The sequence below is a fragment of the Octopus sinensis genome, linkage group LG7, assembly GCF_006345805.1.
Source record: "Octopus sinensis linkage group LG7, ASM634580v1, whole genome shotgun sequence".
NCBI lineage: Eukaryota > Metazoa > Mollusca > Cephalopoda > Octopoda > Octopodidae > Octopus > Octopus sinensis.
In genome coordinates, this window is record NC_043003.1 from 88,006,612 (window position 1) to 88,034,421 (window position 27,810).

Here is a 27,810-nt window from a genome sequence, read left to right on the forward strand (position 1 = left end):
CACCAGTCACTCCTCTATCCAAAGCTTCTGCAGTGACCACCAGATAAGGGTGCAGGGGACTCTGTTGAAGGCTTTCCCCATGTCAACAAAAGCCAAGTACAGAGGTTTATTTTTGGCCATGTACTTCTCTTTCAGATGCCTTACCAGGAATGTCACATCAGTGTTGCTTCTTCCTTTCACAAAACCAAACTGTATCTCATCTATCGTCCCTTCCTAGTTAGTTGGACAATGACTCTCTCCATAACTTTCATCACCTGATCCAACAATTTGATACCTCCGTAATTATTTCTCTCTCTCTCTCTCTCTCTCTCTCTCTCACTATATATATATATATATATATATATATATATATATATATATATTATATATATATATATAAACACACACGTGCACACATTGATAAGAAGACTTGTACCCCACAGCAGAAGTGTCAAGACCAATCCTGCTGGTAGTGTAAAGCACTTGTAGTGGTGCCATGTAAAGATACCTGTGCAGTATCACATAAAAGTGCCTATGTGGGACCACATAGAAATGCCCATGCGAAGCCATGTAAAAGCACCCAGCATACCCTGTTAAATAGCTGACATTAAGAAAAGCATCCAGCTGTAGAAACCATGCCAAATAAGACTGGAGTCTGGTACAACTCCCCAGCTCTGGTCAAAATGTCCAACCCATTTTAGCATGGACAACAGACATTAAATAATGATATATATATACATCTGTCTCTCTCTCTCTCTCTCTCTCTCTCTCTCTCTATATATATATATATATATATATATATATATATATGCACACACACACACACATATATGTATGTACTGTTGGCAACTTCTTTTCCTTCTTTGGACTTTCCCCGTTCTCCTATCCAATGAAGAGTACAGTTGAAACATCAAAAACTCTCTCTTTATACTGAGCATCAAACTAATACATTCTTTGAGCATGTCTTCTTGTCTTTTATAGTTAATTTTACTGTTCATATATTTGAATTGACTGTGTGTGTGTGTGTATGTCTATATGTATGTAGAAATGAATGTGTGTGTGTGTGTATGTAGAAATTAATGTGTGTGTGTACTATGAGTGTATGCTAAGTATATGTTTATATGTGTGAGTATTTTGGGAGCATATTTATGGCACCATTTGATCCTAAACTGACTGATTGACAAAATAAAACACACCCTAAAATTTCTTTTTTATCATACTTCAACTATTCCTTGGCATGTGTATGTATGTGTGTCTGTCTGTCTATGGGGGTATAATTATGTACATGTGAATGTGTGTGTGTACATGCATGTGCATGTGTGTGTTTGCACGTACATGCTAGTGTGAGTGAGTGTGTGTGTGTGCATGCATGTGCAAGTGTGGGTGAGTGTATGTGTGTAAATTTAAGTGAGAAACTCAAAATAGAGTTACAATTTGTAAACACCCAATGCTTCATAAATATCTAATTATTAAAGTGGAAAAATTACCAGGAAAGAGATTCCTATTAATTTATTCACAAATAATACTGTACCAAGGAATTTCTATTTCAAGTATGTCTGTCTCTCTCTCTCTCTCTCTCTCTCTCTCTCTCTCTATATATATATATATATATATATATATATATATATATATATATCATAATGAAATTATTGTATACAGTGCTCAGGTGCACCACAACTTGTCAAAAGTGCATATAAAGTATATGCAGTAATGTACAAATGTCTGGAAAGCGAACAGTGTATGAGTCAGATCCATGCTTGCGTGTGAATGGAGGGGAGAAAATCAGGTGTAGTGTTGGCAAATCTCAGGAAGCATGGAAGTTTTGAAGGATACAGTGCTCCGACAACTAACAACTGATGCCAGCAGTTTGTTCCATACTTCAGCAACTCTCAGCGTGAAAAAATGTTTCCGAAAGTCATGGGAGCTGTGCTGTTTTCTGACTTTGTAAACATGTCCACAGGTGTTAGACAGGTGGAGTTTGAAAAGGTGCTCATGGGTGTCTGCCAAGTAAGGTATTCAGAATAAGGCAAATGCCTGATGGAGGATATTCTCTTGGTTGCACATCACTGAACGGCTTCTAGACGATTAATATCCAGGGCAAGATAGGGGTTCCAGACTAGTGATGCAAATTCCAGGTGAGGTCATACCATAGCCGCAGATAGATAGCCAGAGAGTGGCTCACAAAGGACTTAGTGAGTGATGCCAAGACACCCTCAGCCTTCTTGGCAATTTTAGCAATGTGTTTTGTCCAATGCAAATCGCTGTTGACGCAATGCAAATCGCAGGTCACGTTCACAAGAAGACTTTTTGAGATTAGTGTTGTGGGGGGAATAAGTAGATGCAGGGTTTTTCCTCCCAAAATGCATGGTGGTACATTTGTCCACAGCCAGCTTGAGTTGCCAGTCCATGATCCACTGCTGCATTGTGTCCAGGTCTGATTGCAATAGAGATCTATAGTGTACAGGATCTGACCTCTTTATTTCGAGGTACAGCTTGATGTCATCTGCATATTTCAGCACTGTGGAATTTTTTAAGTTGGCATCTATGTCATTAACATATGCAACAAATAAAAGGGGGCTAAGAACAGATCCCTGTGGTACACCAGATGTCATCTCATAGGGCGAAGAGTGCTGTCCTAGAACTGTGACAACCTCTTTTTGGCCGATAATAAAGGACTTCAACCAGTTATAGAGATCGTCTCCTACACGCATCGCAGAGAGTTTCACCATAAGTCTTTTGTGTGGCACAGAATTAAAAGCCTTAGCAAAGGCCAGGTAAACAACATCCACCCAGGATCTACGATCAGTGATTCAGGTAATGTCCTCAAGAAACTCGATGAGTTGATTACAGCAGCTGGAGTTAGGAATAAAACCAAATTGTGACGGCTGGATGAGGCTGTGAGACTTCTAGAAGTTCCAGAGGGTTTCTCTGACACAGGATTCCATCAGTTTGGCAATGCAGCTATTAAGACTAACAGGGCGATAGTTGACAGGCGATGTGTGGACACCTTTTTTGAACAGAGGGATGACACTGGCAGTTTTCCACTGCTCTGGAGTAACACCATTGTCAAGACAGAATAGAAAGAATAGTGAAAGTTAGTTTAAAAGAAAGTACCCACCGTGTTTGAGAAGTAGGTATATAACACCGTTGAGACCAGGAGAGGCATAGTTACATTTATTCTTAAGGTGGTGTTGTAGCATTGCTGGTGTAAATTTCATAGTAGTTATAGAGTCCGGTGTCAGAGGTGATGGAGATGGAACATTTTGATCTTCGACAGTAAAGATGCCTGCATAGCATCCAGCAATGATTTCTGCACATTCTTTGGGATTGCCAGTAATCTGCCCTGTGTGGGGATTGCGAAGGGAACCAACTGGAGAGTGAGGTCTCTGCTTTGAGTGTACATACTTCCAGAACACTTTGCTGTCAGGGTTGGTTGCTATGCGCTGTTCGAATGCACCTGCTTGAGATGGTTGGCTGATCTATTGCGCTTTTTCCTGTTGATCTCTGATTTGTGCAATTTTTATTCCTGTTCAGCATTACGGCGTTCTTTCCTGGCAAGTTGGACTGCTGCAGTCTCCTAAATTGCACTATTGGGTGATTTTTTTGTGCTTGCGTGGTACCGATGCTGCACATGCCACCCATATTGAATTCAGAATGTTCTGAAGTATAGTGTTCACATCTCCAGAGGCATAAAATTCGAGCCAGTTTGGGCATCGCAGCTCAGTACAATAAGAGCTCCAGTCTGCTTTATTCCAGTCAAAGTGGGCAGTTTGAAGATGGTTGTGGTTTTTGTTGCAACCAATCAGAGACAAGTCGGCCATGATCATGGAATGATCAGAGTCCCCTAAAGGTTCTTCAGTAGTGACACTAATAATTGTTTCAGGAGAAACGGTAAATAGCAGATCCAAAGTGTTGTTACCCATTGTGGGGGAGGTAACGACTTGGGACCAATTTGAATTCAGCACCAGTTCAAGGTAATCGTCTGCACTTTGCGGCCAATGGAAGGCCTCCCAGTCAATCTCAGGGAAATTGAAGTCCCCCGCAATATAAACATAAGTGGCTGTTTTCATGGCAGCAGCTCTGAGGATATCAAAAAGTTGTGTGTCTTGACGATAATTTGGGGGGGGGGTCTAAACAACTCCAAGCAGAAGTGTTGACATGGTCATGTGTATATTGCAGAAAAATACTTCCTGCTGAGATTGGTTCAAATCATCACAAGGAATTGCCGATAGATTTGATCGAACATAAACCATCACACCTCCACCACAGCGATTAATGCAGTCTTTGCAGAACAGGTTGTAGCCGGCTATGCTGAAAACCCCATCACAGAGTGCAGAATGTGCCCATGTTTCCGTGACTGTGATGAAATCTGGGTCGATACTTTTGACGTAAGAGTCAAAAAGCTGTACCTTGTGGCATAAACTACGGGCATTCAAGGACAGCAGCTTGTATCTGGATTTCAGATGGCGATGATATACAGGAGATGGCTGATTGTTCTTGCTTAGTTTCCCATGATTTTTGTATTGCGAGTTATTGTGGGTGCAGTTTGCTCAGTCCAACTAATATCCCTTATCCACGACTCACCAGACTTGATAAATTTCCATATTTTCCCATCATCACATAGGCTAAAGCTTTCCTGTGGCACAGAGTTGCGATTTAGGGAAGCTACAGATCTTAGCTTTGGGCGTACATCAGGTGGTAGGCCAGAACATGTCCTAAAGGTAATTCTGTTTTCGCGCCGAGCCCTATCAGCAGCTGGATGGTATGCCCATGCCTCAGTAGAGTTTGAAAACATCAGCCTGATCAATCTGGGTTTGGATCCTGGTCGGCCAAGGCAGAAAGCACTTTTTGGAGGAACACAGCTTAGGTCCTTAGATGTGTTTCCAGTAAATGCCTGTAGATCTACCACATCTGATACTCCGATGGCAATTACCTCATGAGTGGCTGATTCAGCGACTTCCTTGATGCGCCGAGGTTCCATACGAGCTACCAGTAAATTGCTGAGCAAGGCACTCTGATACGACCCCTCATTGTGAGGTTTCGCACAGATGCTGGTTTTGATTCCTGCTATTTAGCAGCTTAAAGCAGAAATCATTTGTCTAATTTCCGCAACTTCTGTGCTGATGGTTGATTTTTGCTGATGCTGAGAAGTATCGGGAGAGGAGGGCATGGTTGGCCTTTGTTCCTGCAGATGTACTTCGACTAGAATGATAAATTTTTGTTGTTGAAGAGCAATAGAGGAGGAAGACACAGGTGGCTTAAGTTTTTGTTTTTGATGATGTTCTTCAACAGGAATGGCCGATTTTTGTGGCTGTTGTTGAAGAGTGCGTCATCAACAGAACTAGTTTTGTGAGACAAAGTAGTTGGTTTTTGCTGTTCAGCAGCAATGGTAGCAGGGAATACACAAGTCAGGCACTGAAATGACCAGTTTGGTAGCTGGACCATTTCCCAGAGTTTATCCATCATAGAAGTATGGCGTCCTTTCTTTTGACCTGGGATCTTTTGAAAGTTTGTGGCACATTGAAAGCAGATCGAAACATGACATTTACTGCATTCAACCCATCTATTTCGGAAGGAATTTTTGAGTTTTGTTCATAGATGACAGATGTGATTTTCTGGGCAACACTCTATTTTAGGACAGCGACCAGTTTTGTCGCACAGCTCATCCACAGATGATACCGTGGCAGTTTTGTTCACTCTGCCCATCCATACTGTAGTACAAAGGTTAAAAAAAAAAAAGTGATATAGCACACTTGTTAGGGAAATAAATAAGATGTTTTATTTTTTGTTGTTATTGTTGTTAACTGTTTTCACTTTCCTCATTGTATGTGTGTATACAATATACAATTATATGTGCAAACAAGAGATGTAAGGATTCAATGGTTGGTGTGTTTATAATGTGTGCACGATACTCACTGCAATGCCTCAGTGAAGAAGAAAGTATAATTTAAATTCGCTTTGTGTATATATTCGTGTGTGGGGCGTGCTGATATATAAAACTGTGTGTATGGTTTATCTAGAATTCGGGATGTACTTACAATTATCTTTACAAAGTAGAATGGCGTGTTTTCAATCATGGTTGCTACACGTGGTAACACAGATTTACAACAAGGAGACACACAGTTATTTTCTTTTTGTAGAATCATTAAAGGTACCGTTCCATTATCCAAGGAATGTGTTGTGTACTTATTAAGTTTTGTCAGAGGGAAATATCAGGTTTTCAGGTATCTCTCTCAACCTGTCATTACTTGTCTGCTTCTTAGCACAGTGGCCATAGTACATGTCATCTTAGCACGGTGGCATAAGACAAGCACACATCTTTAATATTTTCAGATCTACATAAATATATATACCATACTTTACATATCAAGTTCTATTTCTATTTTTACCATTAAACTTTCATGCTACGCACATTATTGTTTACACTTTCACCGTTTGGAAAATCAGCATATGATTTAAACCATGTTTCTTATATGATTGATGATATATATATATATATATAGGCCATTAGTTCAGATATCTGAAAAAGAAGCACTCTAAAATAGTAGAGTAGTAATATTTAGGTTGTTTGTTATGGCCAGTCAAAGACTGACAATTGGTTTTGTATCTATAAGGCACTTAAATGTATAGGTAACTCATCAGCCTCAAATGGCCAGAAGCATCTACAGCTAGAGGAAGGAAAATATTTTGGTCAGTTAATTTTGTAAAGAAAAGTTCCAAAACAAAACTCTACTAGAGAAACCCTGGGCAAGGTGAAGTTATCACCCCTAGACCAGTACTGGTTATGTCTATGGTGGACCTGCTGAAAATGTCCAAGGCTGATAGTATTTTCTTAGTTGGCAAATGGTGAATTCAATGTTTTCAACATGAATTTTAGTCAGAATGAGGGTGCTGACTAAATACCTCTATTTTGAAGTTTAAAAAGAATTCCAAGTTGAGTGAGTTTTTCAGGAAAGAGTGAGAATCCTGAAAAACTCACTTGACTCAGGGTCCTTTTTAAACTGCAAAATAGATATTTAGTCAGTGCCTTCATCATAGGAAATTTGTGTTGGGAACATGAAATTCACCATTTACTAACTAAGGAAATGCTACCAGCCTCAAATGCCTTTAGTCATCCCATCAGAGATGTAACTGGTACTTGTCTAGAGGTGATAACTTTGCATCACCAAAGGCTTCAGCAGTAGAGTTTCATTTCAGAATTTTTTTTTACAAAAATAACTGACCATGATATTTTCCTCCCTCCAGTTATAGAGAGAGGTTATGTACCTCTGGCCAGTTGAGTCCGATGAGCTGCCTATACGACTAAGTGCCTTATAGGTTCAAAACCAATGGTCACTCTCTGACCAGCCATAACAAACAACCTTCTATATACACAAGGTGTATACACAGAAGTTTTGAAAGGTTTTTAGGAGCAGCAATTATAACTGTCCTGGATTATTGTAATTTTAGTATAACATTACTATACATCTAATAAGCTAACCTACCAACTTTTGTTATTCCAGATGGAAGGAGATGGCTGTAACAGTACTTTAAATGCATACTACTAAATATTGCTTACCACAGCTGACTAGCTTGCAGAATGCAGTCAGGTCACAAAAACAATTTGGAAGCCCACTATACAATAAAGTTTTGTGTTAAACTTGGCAAAAATGCTACAGAAACTAATGAAATGCTCCAGATTGCTTATGGATTAATTTGTATGAACCAAACATGTTTTCCATTGGCAAAAAGTAAGTCCACCAGAAAGCTCATGATGATCCCTTTTTTCAACAGCACAGGCATCATCTACTTCCACTGGATTTCCTCTGATCTAGCAGTTCCAGAGCCTGTAGCAGGCAGTTCTTGTCAGTCAATGATATAGTTACTAGCAATCTTGTACACCACAAGTCCATATGAGAGATCCTATCAAGGTAAATAACACAATATTCTGTATTCTAACACAACCTTCACATTAAGTTGGAGATCAGAATTGCCTTTTGGTATAAATACTGCTTCTGTTCCTATTAATTATTTTTTAAATAATCCCACTATTTGTGACACAAATACCTGAATAGACACTTATATTCTATATATATCATTGATGGGAGATTCAGCTGTATGTTGTTCCTGGACGTGTGTCACAAAGGAGCCTAGAGCAGGGTAAAATCATGAGAGCTGACATTTCAGGCAGCTGTGGCAGACAGATATCATCTGTCAATGATATAATTATGAGTGCTTTTATGCACCATGAGTCCATATGACTGATTCTCTCAAGATAAATAATGCAATATTCCATGTTAAGTTCATGATCAAGATTGTCTTTTGATGCATGCATGTGTGTGTACATACACACGTGCATACATACATATATAGTAAAAGTTGAAGACTGAAGTTTATGATATTACTTTTTATTTATTTCATGATTGACAACAATTTCAGCCATGAAATAAAAGAATACTATTAACTCAAATCTTCAATTCTTTCAACAATTGCATGCTGACTATTCTCACGTTATGTTTATAGACATGTTTAGTAATAATGGTCTAGTTGTGCATGCTATATAAAGTATATTACATATAACCACCCAAAGAATTGCTTCATCAGAACACTATAAAAACAATACACAGAAATAACCAGTTATCTCACTGGAACATGAAACATTTAGCATTAATTAGAATGGGCAGGGTTAAAATTTAGAACTTTATCAAGAAAAGAAAAAGAAAGAAAGAAAAAGAAAATAACAAAGGAAACAAGTTGTTTGTTTCTGTTGATGCCTAAAGATAGAATTGAATGCCTAGCAGACCTCATGCTTTGTCAGTCTGCCAGATGGAGATTTGGTCAGAGTAGAACAGGACTATACAGTGATATCATATTACTTTCCAGTCATCTTTGTGGCATTTTACTTTTTATACAGGGTTCTAATGATAACTATGTAACAGACTTTACATAAACATGTATGATTAGATCATTATTAAAAGATATGTCTTAAACATATCATGTCTATAAATGTAATAGTCACTATAAAATTGTTGAAATAATTGTCAAATATAGAAAAAAAATATCATTAAACTCCAATCTTCAGTTTTTATTATTCATACTCTATGTTGGAAATGGTACTTGCAAATTTTCTGCTTATTCAAAATAAATGTTTTCTACAGGGATATTCTCCGTTTGCAATTTTTAGATAGCTACTGTAAATGAATAAATTATCTTATTCCTACTAATTCACTCTATACACACACACACACACACACACAAAACAGATGTGTGTGTATGTGTGCATGCATGCCTGAAAATTATGATAATTATAATGATTCATCATCATCATTTAACATTTGTTTTTCATGGTAACATGGGTGGGATGGTTTGACAGAATCCAAGTTGCAAGGCAACATCAAGCTCCAATGTCAGCTTTGATATAATTCCTATAGTAAGATGCCCTTCCTAATGCCAACTACTTTATAGAATTTACTGGGTACATTTTCTTGTGCCACCAGCACAAGTGAGGTCATCACATAAACTTGCAAGACAGGAAAAGAACAAAAAGAAAAAGAAAAGGTTCCCACCACTCAGAGGGGAGTATTTGAAAGGGGAAGGTGGAGATAGGTGGCTTTATACCAAATGTTGAAAGGCTGAAATATGATAAAAGAACAAACACAAGTATCTTGCTGCAGAGGAGATGCATGACTGAAAGAGGTAAAAGGAAAGTAGTGATGAGGTGCTAGAGCAAACTCTCAAGGTACAAGAAGGTGAGCATGAGAGAGGATACAGACAATAGGTCAAAGGAGATGATGAGAGAGTGGATACTTTCATAAGATGGAGAGGGGAGAGTAACTGATGGTTAAAGATAAGGATAGAGTTAAATATAGTGAGTGATGAACAAGAGTGGAGGTATGGTTGAAGAAAAATACCAGTATGGAGAGGATAAGGTGAGAAATATAGGAATTGCTCTAGAAAGGGAATAGATCAAGCAGTGGGATGATGTGCAAGGTGTAGAGGGGCATAAGAGTCTGTAGTAAGTGGAACAAGATGATATGTATAAGAGGGTATTGAGAACAATAGTAGATAAAAGATGTTAAGAATGAAGTATAGTGGAGGGGAGAGTGAAGTGGATGAAGGCCCAGCAAGGATGTGATTGGTAGAAATAGAGTGGGCAAAAATGATAATGAGAAATGGAAGTGGTTCCCTAAGAAGGTGTTGGGGCATAACCACCAGAAGGAAGTGACCTGTTGATTCTACTATCATTCAGTTGATTACAGCAGTTAAGTTGTACTACAGATAGAAGATCGATAATTGTTTGGGAATAAGAATTGGGAGAAATGCTTGATGAGGTAAAGAGAGGGGAGTGGAGGCAGGACCCTGCACATACAAGCATACCAGGTGGTTTTAGGATGTCAATTTTTGCTGGGGTGGATGGGTTTTCTCAAACATAGTACATTACCAATTATCTTAGTCCTCTGTAAGGCTCAGCATCATGAGATTATAAGTGGCAAATTATTGTAGGATGGTGTATTGGCAAAAACAATCTCACAGTCCAGCTGTTCACATTCTGAATTCAAATCCTACCAAGATCAGTTTGCTTTTCATCCTCCCAGAGTTCATAAATTAAACTACCAGTTATGTACTGGAATTGGTCAACTGCTGGTCTGTAAGAATAAAGTGACACACTAACTGAAGTACACATCTTTCACATCACTATTCTCTAGCTCCATTACCCTGCACTACAACCAACACAACACACACCCACACTCTATTATTCATTCACACATACCAAATTATTCTCTCTAGAAGTAGGTCTCAATAAAAGGACTAATGTAAAAAAATCATAAACACACACATAACTCCCATATGTGTGTGTATGTGTATGTATGTGAGTATATGTTTATGTATGCATGTATGTGTGTGTGTGTGTGTGTGTGTGTGTGTACACACATGTAGTGATGCTACTGTGTAAGGTTCAGCGCGCATGCGCAGAATGGGACTACTTCCGGGTGGCCACCGGAAGTCTTCCCAATGCGCATGTGCGGGAAACTGATCCCTAAGGAACACTAAACTCGATCACTCTCTCTCTCTCTGGGCATTTCAGCCATCGTGAACAGACGTGCATTTGGTAGTCTCTGATAACCACACCGACTTAGCCGCGGACGACATCGAACCACTTCAACCAACGAACAAGAAGCTGTACAACAGATTCGGCTGTCGTTTTCCCTTCAGAGATACGTATACTATCACGATTAATAAACAAACTGCTGTCTTTCACCGATAACCTGACTTCGTCTGTTATATCTACCTAAATGGTATGTGACGGGATCGGATCGACACCCTTTCAGTGATACCGATACCAGATCCTGTTACAATTGGTGACCCCAAGTAGGAAAAAAAAAAAGAACAGAAGACGCAGCGAACAGGTTTTGCCAGATAGAGCACTGAACACTCAGTTTTCATTTTCATTTTTCTTTTCCTTTCAGGACGGCGAGGTGGGTACAAACAAAAGCTTTATTCATCGCACTCAGTACACTGTAAAAAAAAAAAAAGAAAACACACACACATTATTTTTTTTCTTTTCTGTATCTTTGTTTTTCCTTTGTGCACACACACACTTATTCTTTACTACCCACGAGGTGCACACACACACACACCAGTACACAAAACACGATTTTGATTTGCTTTGTCGGTTCCACGTGTTCTCCATTTCTCGTTCATACCTTCTGCCCCTTTCTGACAGACAATTCTCTGGACAAACATGGCTGCATCAGGTTTGCCTCATTCCCAAATATTACAATTTTCGGGACCATCTCCATCGCGGGGCCTGTACGCATGTACAGAGCCCCCTCTGACGAACAATTCATTAGCCGAGAAGATCGATGCACTTACGCAGCGAATCGATGATCTGTGCTGTGTGATCGGGCACCAACCTCGCAGTCGTAGTCGCAGTGGCTCTGTTTCCCGTAGTCGGAGTGACTCTGTTTCTCATTCCGGCTGGTGCTGGTACCATTCAAAGTATGCCGAAAAGGCAGAACGGTGTACCCAGCCATGCACTTTCCAGCCCTCGGGAAACTAAATCCGGAGGAGGTGAGCACGTCATCTTCTTCCTTCTCGTTTCCCAAAAATCGTGCGTTCTTTGTAAAAGATCTGGTGTCGAAGAAATTCTTCATGGTGGACACCGGCTCTTGTTGCAGCATCTGGCCCCTTTGTCTGGCTGCAGACAAGCCCAAGTGCTCTTCAATTGTCTTGCATGGCATTGACTCGTCTCCCATAACCACCTTTGGTCAGATTTCGCTGCGCCTCGACATCAACCTTCGTCGAGATTTTCAATGGGTTTTCGTCATCGCTGACATCCCGCATCCTATTCTCGGCGCTGATTTCTTGGATAGGTTTAATCTATTGGTGGATGTCAGGCGTCGGAGGCTTCTTGATAGCACGACGTCGCTCTCTACGCCGACTGGGAGTTCCACCGATGCGGTCCTTAGCCCGACATTCTTTGTTGCCACCTCTGGAGACGCTTTTCACTCTCTTTTGGCTTCATTTCCGGAGCTAGTGGACATTGCCTTTCAACCGGAAAAGCCTACCCACTCGACACTCCATTTTATCACCACCACTGGGCCGCCTGTATTTTCACGCCCACGGCGCCTTGCGCCTGACCGACTAAAAATGGCTAGGGCCGAGTTTGAGCACATGCTTCAACTTGGCCTTATATGCCCCTCCACCAGCCCATGGGCGTCTCCCCTTCATTTGGCGCGAAAGGGCGAGTCTGATTTTCGCCCGGTAGGAGACTATTGACGCCTCAATGCCGTAACAATAGCCGACAGATATCCAATCAGATATCTACAGGACTTTACGGCAAATCTCCATGGTTGTACCATTTTTTCGAAGGTCGACCTTATACGCGTGTACCATCAAATACCAGTCAACCCAGCCGACGTTCCGAAAACTGCGATCACTACCCCTTTTGGGTGTTTTGAGTTTTTGTATATGAGTTTCGGTTTGCGGAATGCTACTAGCACATTCCAGCGTTTCATTGATGAGGTTGTCCGCGGTCTTGATTTTGTGTTTGCCTATGTCGATGATATACTCATTGCGAGCGACACACGTGAAAATCATCTCCAGCATCTTTCTCAGCTTTTTCAGCGTCTTCGCGCTTATAGTATACATATAAATCCCGACAAGTGTGTTTTCGGACGCTCTTCCCTAGATTTTCTAGGCCATCATATTGATTCGAGTGGAATCAGCCCTCTGTCGTCAAAGGTCGATGCCATTCAACACATCGCACCCCCCACTTCCTTGCGCCAGCTCAGGCATTATCTAGGGATGATCAATTTCTACAGACGTTTTATTCCCTGCTGTGCAGATAAGCTACTTCCTCTCACCAGGCTATTAAAGGACACTCCTAGAAAGGACGGTCAAGTCACCCTCTCTGTTGAGGCACTCACAGCCTTTGAGTCCATTAAGAAGGAGCTGGCTTCTGTTTCTTTGCTTGCACATCCGGTTCCTGGTGCTTCTCTCTCTTTGACTGTAGACGCATCGGACACTGCGATTGGCGCTGTGTTACAACACACAGTGGATGATCATATTCGACCTCTGGCTTTCTTTTCCCGTCAACTGCAACCAGCTGAACGACGATACAGCACCTTTGATCGTGAGCTCCTAGCAATCTATCTATTGGTTCGTCATTTCCAGCATCAACTTGAAGGGCGAGATTTTGTGATCTATACGGATCACAAGCCCCTTACGTTTGCCCTGTGTTCAAAAACGGACAAACTCTCACCTTGTGCTTTCCGGCACCTGGATTTTATCTCTCAATTCACTAGTAACATTTGACACATACCTAGAAAAGAGAATGTTCCTGCTGACGCTCTCTCTCGCCTTCCAGTCTGCGCCCTTTTGTCTCCTGCTGCTATCGACTTAACTGCCATCTCGCAGGAGCAGCCACCTTTGGCATTGTTAGACTTAACTTCTCCCAAGTTCTCCTGTTGCCAGTTTTCCTACCTTCCGCTTCCGTCAGCCGAAGGCACCATTCTCTGTGATACTTCCACTGGTTCTCCCAGGCCACTCGTGCCTGAGAATCATCAACGCTCAGTGTTTGAAGCACTGCACTCCTTATCACATCCTGGCATCGCTGCCACCCTTAAGCTAATCACTGCTCAGTTTTTCTGGCCGAATATGCGTCGCACTATTACTTCTTGGACACGCACCTGCTCCAAGTGTCAACGGTCCAAGATTCAACGGCACGTTCGTGCCCCACTTGGACATTTTCCCCCTATGGAGGCCCGTTTTTGCCATGTCCACATTGATCTGGTTGGACCAAGGCCTGTGAGTCGCGGGTTTTCTTATCTGTTAACTTGTGTCGACCGCTTCTCCCACTGGCCAGAAGCCATTCTGATAGCAGACATTTCTGCTGAGACTGTTGCGCGAGCTTTCGTTTCGGAGTCCGTCCCGATTGACTACTGATCGTGGACGTCAGCTTGAAGCTTCGCTATTTCGCGAATTGTCGCGCATTTTAGGTGTGCATCATATCCACACTACCAGCGTCTAATGGATTAGTTGAACGGTTCCATAGACAGTCCTGGATTGAATTTCTGCCCATTGTGCTTCTCGGTTGTCGGACTGCTGTCAAGGCAGACCTGGGGTTTTCTGCTGCAGAGCTGCTGTATGGTACCACACTGGCATTGCCTGGTACGATGTTGGTGCCAGACACTTCCCAGCCCCATGATCCGGCGACCTATGTCGCCAGACTGCGTGCATATTTCTCGAATCTTCCACCCATGGTTCCCAGGAAGCAATCTCCACCATCCCATCTCCCACCGGATATGGACACTTGGCTGCATGTTTTTGTTTGGGACGACTCTGTCAAGGGGCCACTTGTTTCTCCCTATAAAGGACCTTTCTGTGTGCTTTCTCGCACACCTAAGGTTTTCACTATTGAAATAAATGGTCATTCGGAGACCGTTTCCGTGGACCGATTAAAGAAAGCATACTTTGAGACGTCTTCATCTTTTGATGACAACCTTGCCACACCCACCTATGCACCTTTAACAACACCTTCACCTGCACAAACACCTTCACCAGCACAGACACCTTTGCCTTCACCGGCTCCTACAACACCACCCTCGCCGTCAACGGGTGCCCCGAGCACACCGTATATTACAAGATCGGGCAGAACAGTGCATTGGCCCAAGAAACTTTCAAAGACAATCTATATTTAACTTTCTTTCAAATTTCTTGTTTTGTATGATATTATGTACCAAATCTTCTGGGGGATCGGCAAGCCATCTGTTTTTCTGCAGCACCACTACAAATTTTCTTGTCTTCGTACTTCTGCACTCGAGGGGGAGCCATGTAGTGATGCTACTGTGTAAGGTTCAGCGCACATGCGCAGAATGGGACTACTTCCGGGTGGCCACCGGAAGTCTTCCCAATGCGCATGTGCGGGAAACTGATCCCTAAGGAACACTAAACTTGATCACTCTCTCTCTCTCTGGGCATTTCAGCCATCGTGAACAGACGTGCATTTGGTAGTCTCTGATAACCACACCGACTTAGCCACGGACGACATCGAACCACTTCAACCAACGAACAAGAAGCTGTACAACAGATTCGGCTGTCGTTTTCCCTTCAGAGATACGTACACCATCACGATTAATAAACAAACTGCTGTCTTTCACCGATAACCTGACTTCGTCTGTTATATCTACCTAAATTGTATGTGACGGGATCGGATCGACACCCTTTCAGTGATACCGATACCAGATCCTGTTACACACATGTATGCCATTAAGACTTTTATTTTGTCTGTTCAGGCTACTGAATGTTAAAACATATTTTAATCTACTCAGACTATTCATAGTTTAATGAAATATTCTTACCTTTGAATCTGATTGAAAAATCATAAGGATTATAGAGTGTTAGGACCTGTTTGTGTGTAATGGAGTCATCTAAATAGAATGACAATGACTGTGGAAAGACAAATACAGGAAGTTTGCCTTCTTCCAAGGGCAGCTTGAACATCTGTTTAACACCAGAGAGCTGTAATTACAACAAAATATAAAATAAATTAAGTATATCATTTGTGTATGTGTATATATATGCATATTCTATGTGTATATGTGCATATTCAAAAACTTGTACATTATATTCATCACTGCATTCGCCATGATAGATCATTAGCCTGTCTCTTTTCTCTAATAGTCCTGTCTACAACATTGTTCCACCACCATGTTTGCACCATCCACAGATCTGGTCAGTGGCTCTCAGCAGGTTGTCCCATAGAAATCTCCAGTTGTCTTCTATCTCCTTCTATTTCCTCAAAGGCTTCAAGTAATATGTCCCTAAATCTCTGTCCATTCGCAGGATCTTTAAGCTTCCAGACCCTTCTTCTCCATGTTGGTCGTCTTCTGGTCGTCCACTTAGTCTTGATCCTAAAGTCACTAAATACCAGTCTATGTTGTGGGGTACATTCTTTGCCTGGGAGGGTTTTGGCATTTATAAGCAGCCATCTTTCCCTTTTTCTGGCAGGGATGTAGTCAATTTGGCTAGAATGTCGACCTGATTGGTATATATATATATATATCATATCATCATCATCGTTTAACATCCGTTTTCCATGCGAGCATGGTTGGACGGTTTGACCGGGGTCTGGGAAGCCGGGAAGCTGCACCAGGCTCCAATCTGATCTGGCAGTGTTTCTACAGCTGGATGCCCTTCCTAACACCAATCACTCCATGAGTGTAGTGGGTGCTTTTTACGTGCCACCAGCACAGGGGCCAGACGAGGCTGGCAAATGGCCACGATCGGTTGGTGCTTTTACGTGCCACCAACACGGACGCTAGTCAGGCAGTGATGGCAACTGCCACGTTTAAATGGTGCTTTTAACGTGTCACCGGCATGGGTATCTTTACTACAATTTCCATTTGATTTTCATTTTGATGTTGGTGTTAACGTACTTGACTCAATAGGTCTCATAAAGAGTATATTATAAGGCGTAATTATAAATAACAGAAAAAATATTGATTTAAGTACCATATTGCATCACATTTTATCATGCATACCTATGGAGAGATGTAACATACTCCGTGATTCATAGAATGTTATACCAGTATATGCGAAGGTAAATAGGAATGCAAAATATAAAAATTTGATAGTATATAAAAATTTAACAATATACAATAAAAATAAAATATAAAAGAAATCAAATAATAAGAATTAATAAAAAATTAATAAGAAAAATATATAAAGACAGAAGATGAAAATTAAGATAAAAATGAAATGGTAATAGGTATGCAAATAATGAGGACAGTTCAAGGTATTCCTACCAAAGTAGATTAAGGCGTAGGTAAATTAAGATGAGGATATTGGATGCAGTTTTATAAATTATAAATTTTATAAATTACAGGTGCTATTGTATGCATGATTGTATAGTTCTTAAAGGTGTAAGATTTATTCAAGAGAGGCTTACTATCACATAACTCACTACAAATATACTCAATGTGATTGATAGGGTAGCAAGTCATAGAATTGAAGGAAAGGACAGTTGATCACCGTATAGGATGAAATCAGACTAAACAGGCAGGGGTTATACAGGTGATGTATAATACATCACATAACACAATACATAGCATATAATACATATAATGTAATACAATATAATATATAATATCCTACACTAGAGGGTAAGTTATAAAGGATAGACATCCAAAGCTAATTTCTACCATCAAATCCAAAGTATGATGAGTATAATATTATTTGTTTCGAAAATATTTAAATGTGTGGGTGATGCTATGCACGCATGATACCCTTAGGTCTAATCTATTATTAATTAGGTTGTTCTTGTATCTGTACTTAAAAATCTCATAAATTTCCATAGAACAAAGCGCACACCCATATCTACTATCTCTATATGGCTGTACCCCCCATACTGTATCCTATAAGTAAGTCATATTTAGGAGAAAATAGGAAAAATTGGAAAAGAAAACAAATGCTCAGAATGTTTATTAAAACGTTTATATCTTCATACCTTCTAGATAGGTTTTGATGGATGCAATCAAAATACATCCGACAGGAAGAATTATGGTCAGCTATGCATCAATCTCATCAGAGAAGATATAAACAGCAACACTTATCAAATAGACATTTTTACAGATATAGGAAGCCCTAGAAAATGTGACGTATTTATATGCATATGCACGCACACATACACACATGCATACATAAACACACACTCACACAAACATATATATACACACACGAATATATACACATACACATATATATATATACATATACATCCATATTTATACTTTTACCAACACAAACATATGCATGCAAACATATACACACTCACACACACATACATATGTAGAAGATATGAAGATATAAATGTTTTAATAACATCCTGAGCATTTATCTCCTGTTCTTATTTTCTCCTAACTAGGACTTACCCCGGAATCAAACCACATACAAGTGTGATCATTATTTCCTAGGACATTTAAGCAACATTTAGTCACCTTGTAATCATTCCCCTGGATCTTTCCTATAAATTGCACAGCCATACATATACACCAGGCTTTATTTGAATAAACCTGCAAGCAGAATAATTACTGCAAATGGAGACCTTTAATATTAACACCTCTCGATATGCCTATTCCCCCAAGAAATGTTTTCCTGAAACAGCTCATCAATAAGACTAATTCTTTCATTAGCCTTCTTCAATAATAAGGATATCAAAACATCCTCCAATGACCATAACTCTGAATTTAGTAAACTATTCAAATCTAAAAACAATCCTCCTCCTAACCCAGGTTTGTAATATTACCAAATTAACAGAATGGAAGGCCTACTTGTACAGTGGGATAAAACTGGTAACCTGTATCACTTAAACAAGGATTTTTACCTTAAGCTGCTCAGGAAGGAAATACCAAAAATATACAAAACTACTAGCAAAAGCACTATTAGAAAGGCCAATCTTGAGGCTAAGAAAATTATGGAAAAATATAATTTACAAGTGAAAACTGAGCCTTAATCTCCAGAAGAACCGCATTTTGTTTTAAAGGATCACAAACCCAACTTCTTTAATAACCCAGCTCTCTGTCTTATATGTCCTTCTAGATCAGATATTAGCATACTTAGCAAAAATATTCTAGATCAGTACATTCTCTCATTAACGAAAATAATTAAACTTCATCTTTGGTTTAACTCTTTCCAAGTTATGGAATGGTTCAACTCTATCAACAATAAACTAAACTTTAAATTCAACCAGTTCGACATCTGTAGCTATTATTCCTCTATCAATCAAGGTATCAGAGTAGGTTTCTCTAACATCAACAATGTCTCATAAATTATATCTTCACATAACAGCCATATCCTAAAAGGTTACAATTTCTCTCCTAATAATTCTAATAACCTTATTAACACTAACAATAATATTAATGATAATCTCTCCTTAAATGATAACATCAATGTAACCAGCATTTGCAATAGTGGCCCTAATAAAACCTGTGTCCTAAATGGAAACTGCTGAATTAAAAATGTCACATACCAATGCAAAGTTACCTAGGGTAACAAGGAATTTTTTTATATAGGTCTATCCTCTACATTTTTGAAATCCAGACTGGTTAACTATTTCTCTACCTTAAAGACTCTAACAAACCTTTTTCTTTAGAATGGAACATTTAATCTAGATCTTTTCCTTATGATAAAGGGATATCTTTTTGTCCTCTTTGTATGGAAGAGCAATTTTTTCTTTTCTTTTCCAAACATAAACTGGTAAACAGGTTTAACATCAGTGTCTTATAAAGTTAGATTTATACATCCTAAAATTGCAGAAGAATTCGTTACTGGACAGTTTAGCTTAAAGGTTAAAGCACTTGACACATAATCACAGGGATGTCTCATGGCTGGTCGGTAATGATTTTTTCTGCAATATATAGATTGTTTATCCTGTTCGTGCTATTGTATTAGCATTAACATGTGTTTGAGAATAAATTATTTCTGTATCTATAAATATGGATGTATATGTATATATATGTGTTTGTGTATGCATATATATTTGTATGTGTATATAGATATATATATATACACATATGTATGCATGTATATATACATGTGTGTGTGTGTGTGTGTATATATATATAATTAATAATATCAGGGTAATAAAGATTTTAGAAATTTTTACTACCAGTGTCCTAGCGTATAGAAAAATTAGTCAATAGACTATATATTATTCATATAAAATACAGTGTACATTTAAACACATTAAGAGGTTTCCATCATAGGAATCCTTTATGCTAGAAAGAACAGCTAAAGTCCAAACCACTAATTAGGGATAAATATTTAGATCTATCAGTGGGGAGGGGGTTTCTATTCTTGGTTCAATGGAGACAAACAAGAATTTTTTCTATTTATAGATAGAGGAAGGGGTAGTACAAATGTCAAGGTCATAAATCCACCCTCATTTTGAGGAATTTAACTTTGGCATATTTGAATGTATTATAGCAAAAGTTAGTAAGCTGAAGTTAGTGGGGTAGGGAGAATAGAGACTACTAATGCTCTAGTGAACAAAGTGAACTCAGTGGTAAAAAATCTACAGATGGAGAAGGTCATACTACCACCATGTTCTTAATGATGAAATTAACCTCTCTGTCTGTATATCTACCCTCTTTGTAATGTTGGCAAATGAAATAAGTATAAAAATGTGCATTATCCATTTAATTAAAAAATTCTATGTGGCTGAAGATTGCTCAACATTTTAAAACTGATATAATACTTACAGTGTTTAATAAAATGAAGTAGCATGAAACGATTGTACTACACAACCTTGGATATCCTTGTTGCTTATTTTGAGTATATATATATATATATATATATATATATGTATGCATGTTGCATATATGCATGTGTGTACCTGTGCATGCATATGCATATAAATACGTTACATTTTCTAGGGCTATGTCTATTTGATGATTGTTGTTGTTTATATCTTTTCTGATGAGATTGACATATTTTGAATGCATCCATCAAAACATATGTAGAAGATATGTAGATATAAATGTTTTAATAGCAGCCTCAGCGTTTGTCTCCTTTTTCAATTTTTCTTATTTTCTCCTAAATACGACTTACTTATCCCTGAATCAAACCACACACAAGTGGGATCATTTTTACCTAGGACACTTAAGCAACATTTAGCTACCTCGTAATTATTCCCCAGGATCTTTCCTATAAATTGTACACTCATACATATACACATGTATATAATTGTTAAAGAGGATAACAAGCATTAAGGCAAGACAAACATCTCAAGTCATATACGTTATTATTGGAAAAATTCAAAGTCTTACAGCTGTTTCTGGAATATTCCAAAGATTTGGGTATTCCATCATCAGAGACAAATAGAGAAAATGTGAAAGGTATAGATTGATGAAACGATGACATAGAGGACAGAAGAAAAGAAATAAAGAAATGAAGAAAAAGAAGAAAAAAGTTCACAGTTCAACTTTTTGATTGTGCAGATGTTAATCCATAAGTCCTTCAGCGAAATCCCATGTAATTCCATGTATGGTCATAGCCTTAATAGTGTAAAGTAGTGTAAATATCCAGAGATAAACGCAAATGTATCGAAGGTTTGTAAGACAATAGTAGCAGAAGTGGCTCTTAAGGGATAAAGAGAAAGAAAAGTAAATAGAGAGGAAGGTATTGGAAGTGAAGCAGGAGGTACAGAAATTGGAGGAGGAAAGCAAGGATTGGTATGAAGGATAAAATAAGGTATATAAAAATATAATATAGAAAACTAAACAAGAAGATAAATAAATAAGGAAGAGGTAACGGAAGATAACGTAAAGAAAACAAAATAGAGTAAGATGGGATACAAAGAAAATAGTAGGTGCCAGTGCTATTTTTCTAGTTTGTAGAGGTTGGGGAGGAAATCTAGTAGTAAGTGTCTATGTCCGTTTTATGGCTCAGGTCAGTGGCTGTAGAAATATCATTAGGTCTGGGGGTATTAGTGTGTAGGTAGTCGTGAATGGAGAAACCAGTTGAATGTTAAATTATTTAGGAATAAGAGTTACAACTAAATATTAGGGGATTTAATAGGTTAACATTTAAAAATAAATTGAAGAATTAACAATTATCCTATAAGGTACTAAAGGAGATAGAAGAGATATACAAGGGTAAGTATTAACGACCATGGAGGTATGTGTGTGTGAGTATTATGTGGTGGTGGTGGTGGGGGGGGGGTAAATTTACATTTGGATTTATTAATGAATTTAAAAGTGTAGAACAATTTGTGTTTACACATTGTGAAGGCTTCGTTAAGCAATTGTGGTGAGTTATGTGTTAAAACTTTGAGGGCTTCTTTTAGGCAGGGTCCACAAGTGGAGCACTGGCCCTGACATGGGATGCCAGAATCTATTATAGCCCAGATTACCATATCTCGTCCTTTTGCCCCCAAACAAAACTTTGCTTGTTCGCAGTGTGCCCATCCTTTCCCACCCCTACCACCAATACCGGATATCTCTATTGTATTGTCCCACCATCTACACCGGATATCTCTTCTCCCACCACCATTACCGGTGTCTATTCTCACACATACTTCACCAACTATCTTATGTATCGTTCTGTCTAGAAATTTGTCACCACCCCTTCCAGTTATCTCTTCTCCCATTCCTGCACTCTCTCTTATCCCTCTCCATCTCTTTCTCTATCTCTCTCCTTCTCTTTCGCGAACTCTCCCTCTCTTTTTCTATCTCTCTCCCTCTCTTTCTTTACCTCATCTCTCTACTGGCACAAATGCAACAAGGTATCTGCCCACCTACTTAACTGGCTGTCTTTCATTCCATTTTTATTCTGTATAGAAACACACCAACTACTACCCAGGAATTTTCCTTGGCCTTGTGAAGTGAAGGAGAAAGCTATTTGGCTGCCCATGTGTGCTTATCCCTGTGTGTGAGTGTGCTTGTGTATACACAGGAATGAGCTTGTTTCCTCTCTCTGTCTGAACCCTTTCCCGCTGGTGGTACTCTCCATTATTCCTGCAATTCCCCCCTGTACCCAGGCAAACATAACCAGTTTCAGCTGACTCCCTCCTAACTTAACATTGGAATATCCATATTTTGCTACACCGCTTGAATCTACATCAGTCGATGACCATAATGCTTATACTTACAGCACTGCTAACACCGGCTTGAATGTTATCAGGTTGGAAAAGAGAACAGATGAAGCATGCCTAACAAACGAACACCACCACAACAGCCCTCTTCTTTTCAGGTGCTGAATATCATCCCTCCTCCCCAAATCTCACTCCACATGCCCTTCCCAGTTTTCAGAGTTGGCGCAATGAAAGTTAGTTCTAGTGAGATTGTAGAGATGCTTGAAAGGAGACAGGTTGATGTATACTGCATACAAGAGGTGAGATGGAGAGGAGCTTTAGCTAGGGTCCTCACAGGCAAGGCACATAGGTATAAAGTCTTCTGGCAAGGTAACATGGATGGGTAAATAGGAGGGTAAGGTTATAGAGGTTGTCAGGGTATGCGGTAGAGTGCTTAAGCTCAGGCTATTCCTGCAGAATAGCACAGCTACTATTATCTATGCCTATGACCCACATGCAGGGCTACCAAATGATCAGAAAGACTACTTTTATGATGTCCTTTTACAGGCTACCTCAAAGATGAGTGGCAATGACCTCATCTTTGTGGCTGGAGACTTTAATGGACATGTCGGGTGGGAATCGGGTATCTTCACTGGGGTGCACGGTGGCCATGGTATTGGCACCTGAAATGATGAGGGAACCAGGCTACTGGAGTTCTGTGATGCATGTAACCTTTTAATCTGCAACACTAACTTCAGGAAGTCAGACAGCCACCTTATAACCTATCAATCAGGGAACTCTGCTAGCCACATTGATTTCATCCTCACCAGACAGCGGGACGCAGGGTTGCTCTTAAATACAAAGACCCTCCTGGGTGAAGAATATACCCCCAGCATAGGCATATCATTAGTGACTTTAGGCTCAAAGCCAGAAGGATACCAAGAAGCAGACCAATCCAAAAAAAAAAGGATTTGGAAGCTAAAGAACCCTTCACATGGTCAGAGATTTAGGGACATCTGCATCAAGAAATTTGAGGAAAGCGAGGAGGAGCTACAGCATGAGACATAGAAGGTAGTTGGAAATTCCTACGGGACAGCTTGCTGAGTGCCACAGACCAAGTCTGTGGCTGGTGCAAAGTCCCTTCCATACCTAGAACCCTTCACATGCTCAGAGATTTGGGGACATCTTCATTGAGAAATTTGATGAGAGGGCAGAGGAACTACAGATTTGTGACATAGAGGGTAACTGGAAATACCTACATGACAGCTTACTGAGCACCACAGACCAAATCTGCAGCTAGTGCAAAGTCCCTCCCAGTCCTGGGATAATATGGTGATGGAATAAATACTGTAGACAGGGCCATTAGGGAAAAGAAACAAGCCTGGAAAACCTGGAACAGTGGGGGTAGTAGGGAACTGTACCAGATAGCCAGAAGGGAGGTTAGGAGACAGGTATATATAGCCAAAGGAGAAGCAGAAAAGAAGAAGTTTGCCAATGTTCAGTGACATGAGGACCAAAGAACTGTGGTATTTCGAATTGCAAGACAGTGTGTGAGAGAGAATTGTGATGTCACAAGAAAGAAACATGTCGGCATGGATGATGGTGCACTTGCATTTAATGATTCTGCAAAGAAAGTGGCTTGGAAATGCCATTATGAAAGACTGCTGAATGTAGAGTATGAATGGGCAGAGGAGAGCCTGCCAAATATTCACCCAGTTGAGGGACCAGCTACCTGAATCGATAGCACCTTGGTAGACAAAGTAATTAAGGATATGAAGTCAGGGAAAAACCCCAGCCCATCAGGAATCACCACAGGGATGCTTAAAGTAACTGGTGGTGTGGGTTATAGTCTTGTCTTCTGTATTGTAAATCATTTCAAAAAGGAGTCATACCCAATGACTGGGGTATCAGCACCATTGTCAACTGCTACAAAGGTAAAGGTGATGCTTTAGATAGAAATAACTACAAGGATATCAAATTGCTGGATCAGGGGATGAAGATCACAGAGAGGGTAATAGCCTAACTAATTAGAGAGAGAGTTAGCCTAGATAAGATGCAGTTTGGTTTTGTACCAGGTAGAAGCACCAATGATGCTATATTTCTGGTAAGCCAACTGCAGGAGAAATACCTCGACAAAGATAAACCTCTGTACTTGGCTTCTGTTGACTTCGAGAAAACCTTTGACACGATCCCCCGATCCCTTATCTGGTAGGCAATGCAGAAACTAGGGATAGACAAGTGGTTAGTAAAAGCTGTATAGGCCCTGTACAGGGATGCTGTCAGTAATGTGAGGGTCGGCAATGAGTATAGTGGTGGCGACAAAAAGGAAAAATGTAAGAGGAAAGGGGAGGAAAGTGGAAGTGGAACAGAAGATAGGTAGAAGGAGGACGAGATAAAGTGGAAGAGTCACAGACAAATGGTAATGATTTCCAATCAGGGTGTAGAGTGGCATAAACCAAATGAATGGGAACAGTAATCCGGAGGTACAAGAGAATTAGGTACTCCAAAGTCAGTTAGAAGGCCAGGGTCCATGTGAGCAGTATATAGTCAATCCAAACAAAAACAAGCAAGAAAAAACCACAAAGCGAGGATATAGTACAAGTAGTGTGTTATTGGATGCTCAGGAAAGGAAATAAAAGAAAGTGGATTTCATATTTCAAGCAGAGCTCTTCATCAGAAATATAGAAAAAGTCCAAAGAAGGAAAAACGAAGATAGAAAATTGCCAATGATACACAAACAGTCACATATATATATATATATATATATATATATTATACATATACACACACGCATATATATATACATATATATATACACACATATATATATACACATAAATATAAACATATATATCATCATCATCATCATCATCATTTAACGTCCGCTTTCCATGCTAGCATGGGTTGGAGTGAGGTCTCGCGAACCAGACTCCAATCTGATCTGGCAAAGATTCTATAGCTGGATGCCTTTCCTAACGCCAACCACTCTGAGAGTGTAGTGGGTGCTTTTACATGCCACCGACACAAGGGTCAGTTTGATGGTACTGGCAACGGCCACACCCAAATGGTGCTTTTACGTGCCACATGCACAGGGGCCAGTCCAGCGGCACTGGCGACGACCTCGCTCGAATGTTTCACGTGCCACCAGCACAAGTGCTAGTAAGGCAATGCAGTAACAATCATGCACGAATGGTGTGCTTAAATGTGCCATCAGCACAAAGGCCAGCTCATTGCTCTGGCAACGATCTCACTCATATGGTACTCTTAGCGGTCCACTAGCAATGTATGCCAGTCAACGAGTTCAATTTCGAGTTTAGTGTCCAGTGAAGAACAGGCACGCATAAGTGGACTGGTTACACCCCTAGCATAGGCCACAAGGTTATGGTCACACTTGCGCTTGCCGAGCCTTCTGCATCACAGCATATTTCCAGATCTCCCGGTCACTGGTCATTGTCTTGGTGAGGCTCAATGTTTATAGGTCATGCTTCACCACCTCATCTCAGGTGTTCCTGAATCTACCTCTTCCACAGGTTCACTCAACCACTAGGGTGTGGCACTTTTTCACACAGCTATCCACATTCATTCTTGCCACATGACCATACCAGCACAGTCGTTTCTCTTGCACACCACATCTGATGCTTCTGAGGTCCAAAATTTCTCTCAGAGCACTAACACTCTGTCAAGTATGCACACTGACATTACACATCCATCGGAGCATGCTGGCTTCATTCCTTGCAAGATTGCACATATCCTCCGCAGTCACGGCCCATGTTTCACTGCCATGTAGCATGGCTGTTCATACACATGCGCCAAACAGTCTGCCTTTTACTCTGAGTGAGAGGCCTTTTGTCACCAGCAGAGGTAAGAGCTCCCTGAACTTTGCCCAGGCTATTCTTACTCTAGCAGTTACACTTTCAACACACCCGCCCCAGCTACTGTCTTGGTCACCTAGGTAACATAAGCTATCAACTATTTCTAGTTTTTCTCCATGGAATGTGGCGGAAGTTGGTCTCTGTGCAGTTTCAGTGTTTATTGCTCCTGAGAATCTGCAACATACAAAAACTATCTTCCTAGTTAGCCTTCCTTTGACGTTGCTGCACCTCTTATGTGTCCATAGCTTACAATTGGTGCATCTTATAGAGTTTCTACCTACGCCTTTTCTACAGATCGAGCAGGGCCATCTACCTGAAGGCGTTTGTAACTTGTCTACCTTCCTACTTATTAGGACTTTGATTTTAGCAAGGCCCTTCGATTCTAATCCTTGCTTCCACACCCGAAACTTCTCCACCAGTTCTGATAGTAACTCAGCAATTAGAGCAAGGTCATCAGCGTAGAGGAGCTCCCAGGGGCATCCTTTCTTGAATTCCTCCGTTATTGCATAGAGGACTACGATAAATAGGAGGGGGCTGAGGACTGAGCCTTGGTGGACTCCTACCTCTACCCGGAATTCTTCACTGTACTCGTTGCTAACCCTCACCTTACTAGCAGTGTCCCTGTACATGGCTTGCACAGCTCTCACTAACCATTCATTTATCCCTTGTTCCCTCATTGACCACCAGATAAGGGATTGGGGGACCCTGTCGAAGGCTTTCTCCAAGTCAACAAAAGCCAGGTACAGGGACTTATCTTTGGCTAGGTATCTCACCTGCAGCTGTCTTACCAGGATAATGGCATCAGTGGTACTTTTCCATGGCACGAACCCAAACTTAATCTCATCTAAACTAACTCTTTCTCTAATTAGTTGGGCTATGACCCTCTCCGAAACCTTCATTGTCCTG

At 40.2% G+C, this 27,810-nt stretch overlaps 1 protein-coding gene and 1 long non-coding RNA gene across 4 annotated transcripts in view; both read right to left on the reverse strand.

Annotated features, from left to right (window-relative positions):
- Positions 1 to 27,810, reverse strand: part of LOC115213850 (motile sperm domain-containing protein 1) — a 95,669-nt gene that overhangs the window by 46,088 nt on the left and 21,771 nt on the right. For all 3 annotated transcript variants that reach the window (XM_036504885.1, XM_029782788.2, XM_036504886.1), the window contains one exon: positions 15,822 to 15,981. In XM_036504885.1, coding sequence (XP_036360778.1) covers positions 15,822 to 15,981 — 160 coding nt within the window. The remainder of the gene's footprint in view (positions 1 to 15,821; positions 15,982 to 27,810) is intronic.
- LOC118764300 overlaps positions 19,162 to 27,810 on the reverse strand; it is a 20,512-nt gene continuing 11,863 nt past the window's right edge. Inside the window, exon 3 of the long non-coding RNA XR_005000108.1 lies at positions 19,162 to 19,173. This is a non-coding gene — a long non-coding RNA (uncharacterized LOC118764300). The remainder of the gene's footprint in view (positions 19,174 to 27,810) is intronic.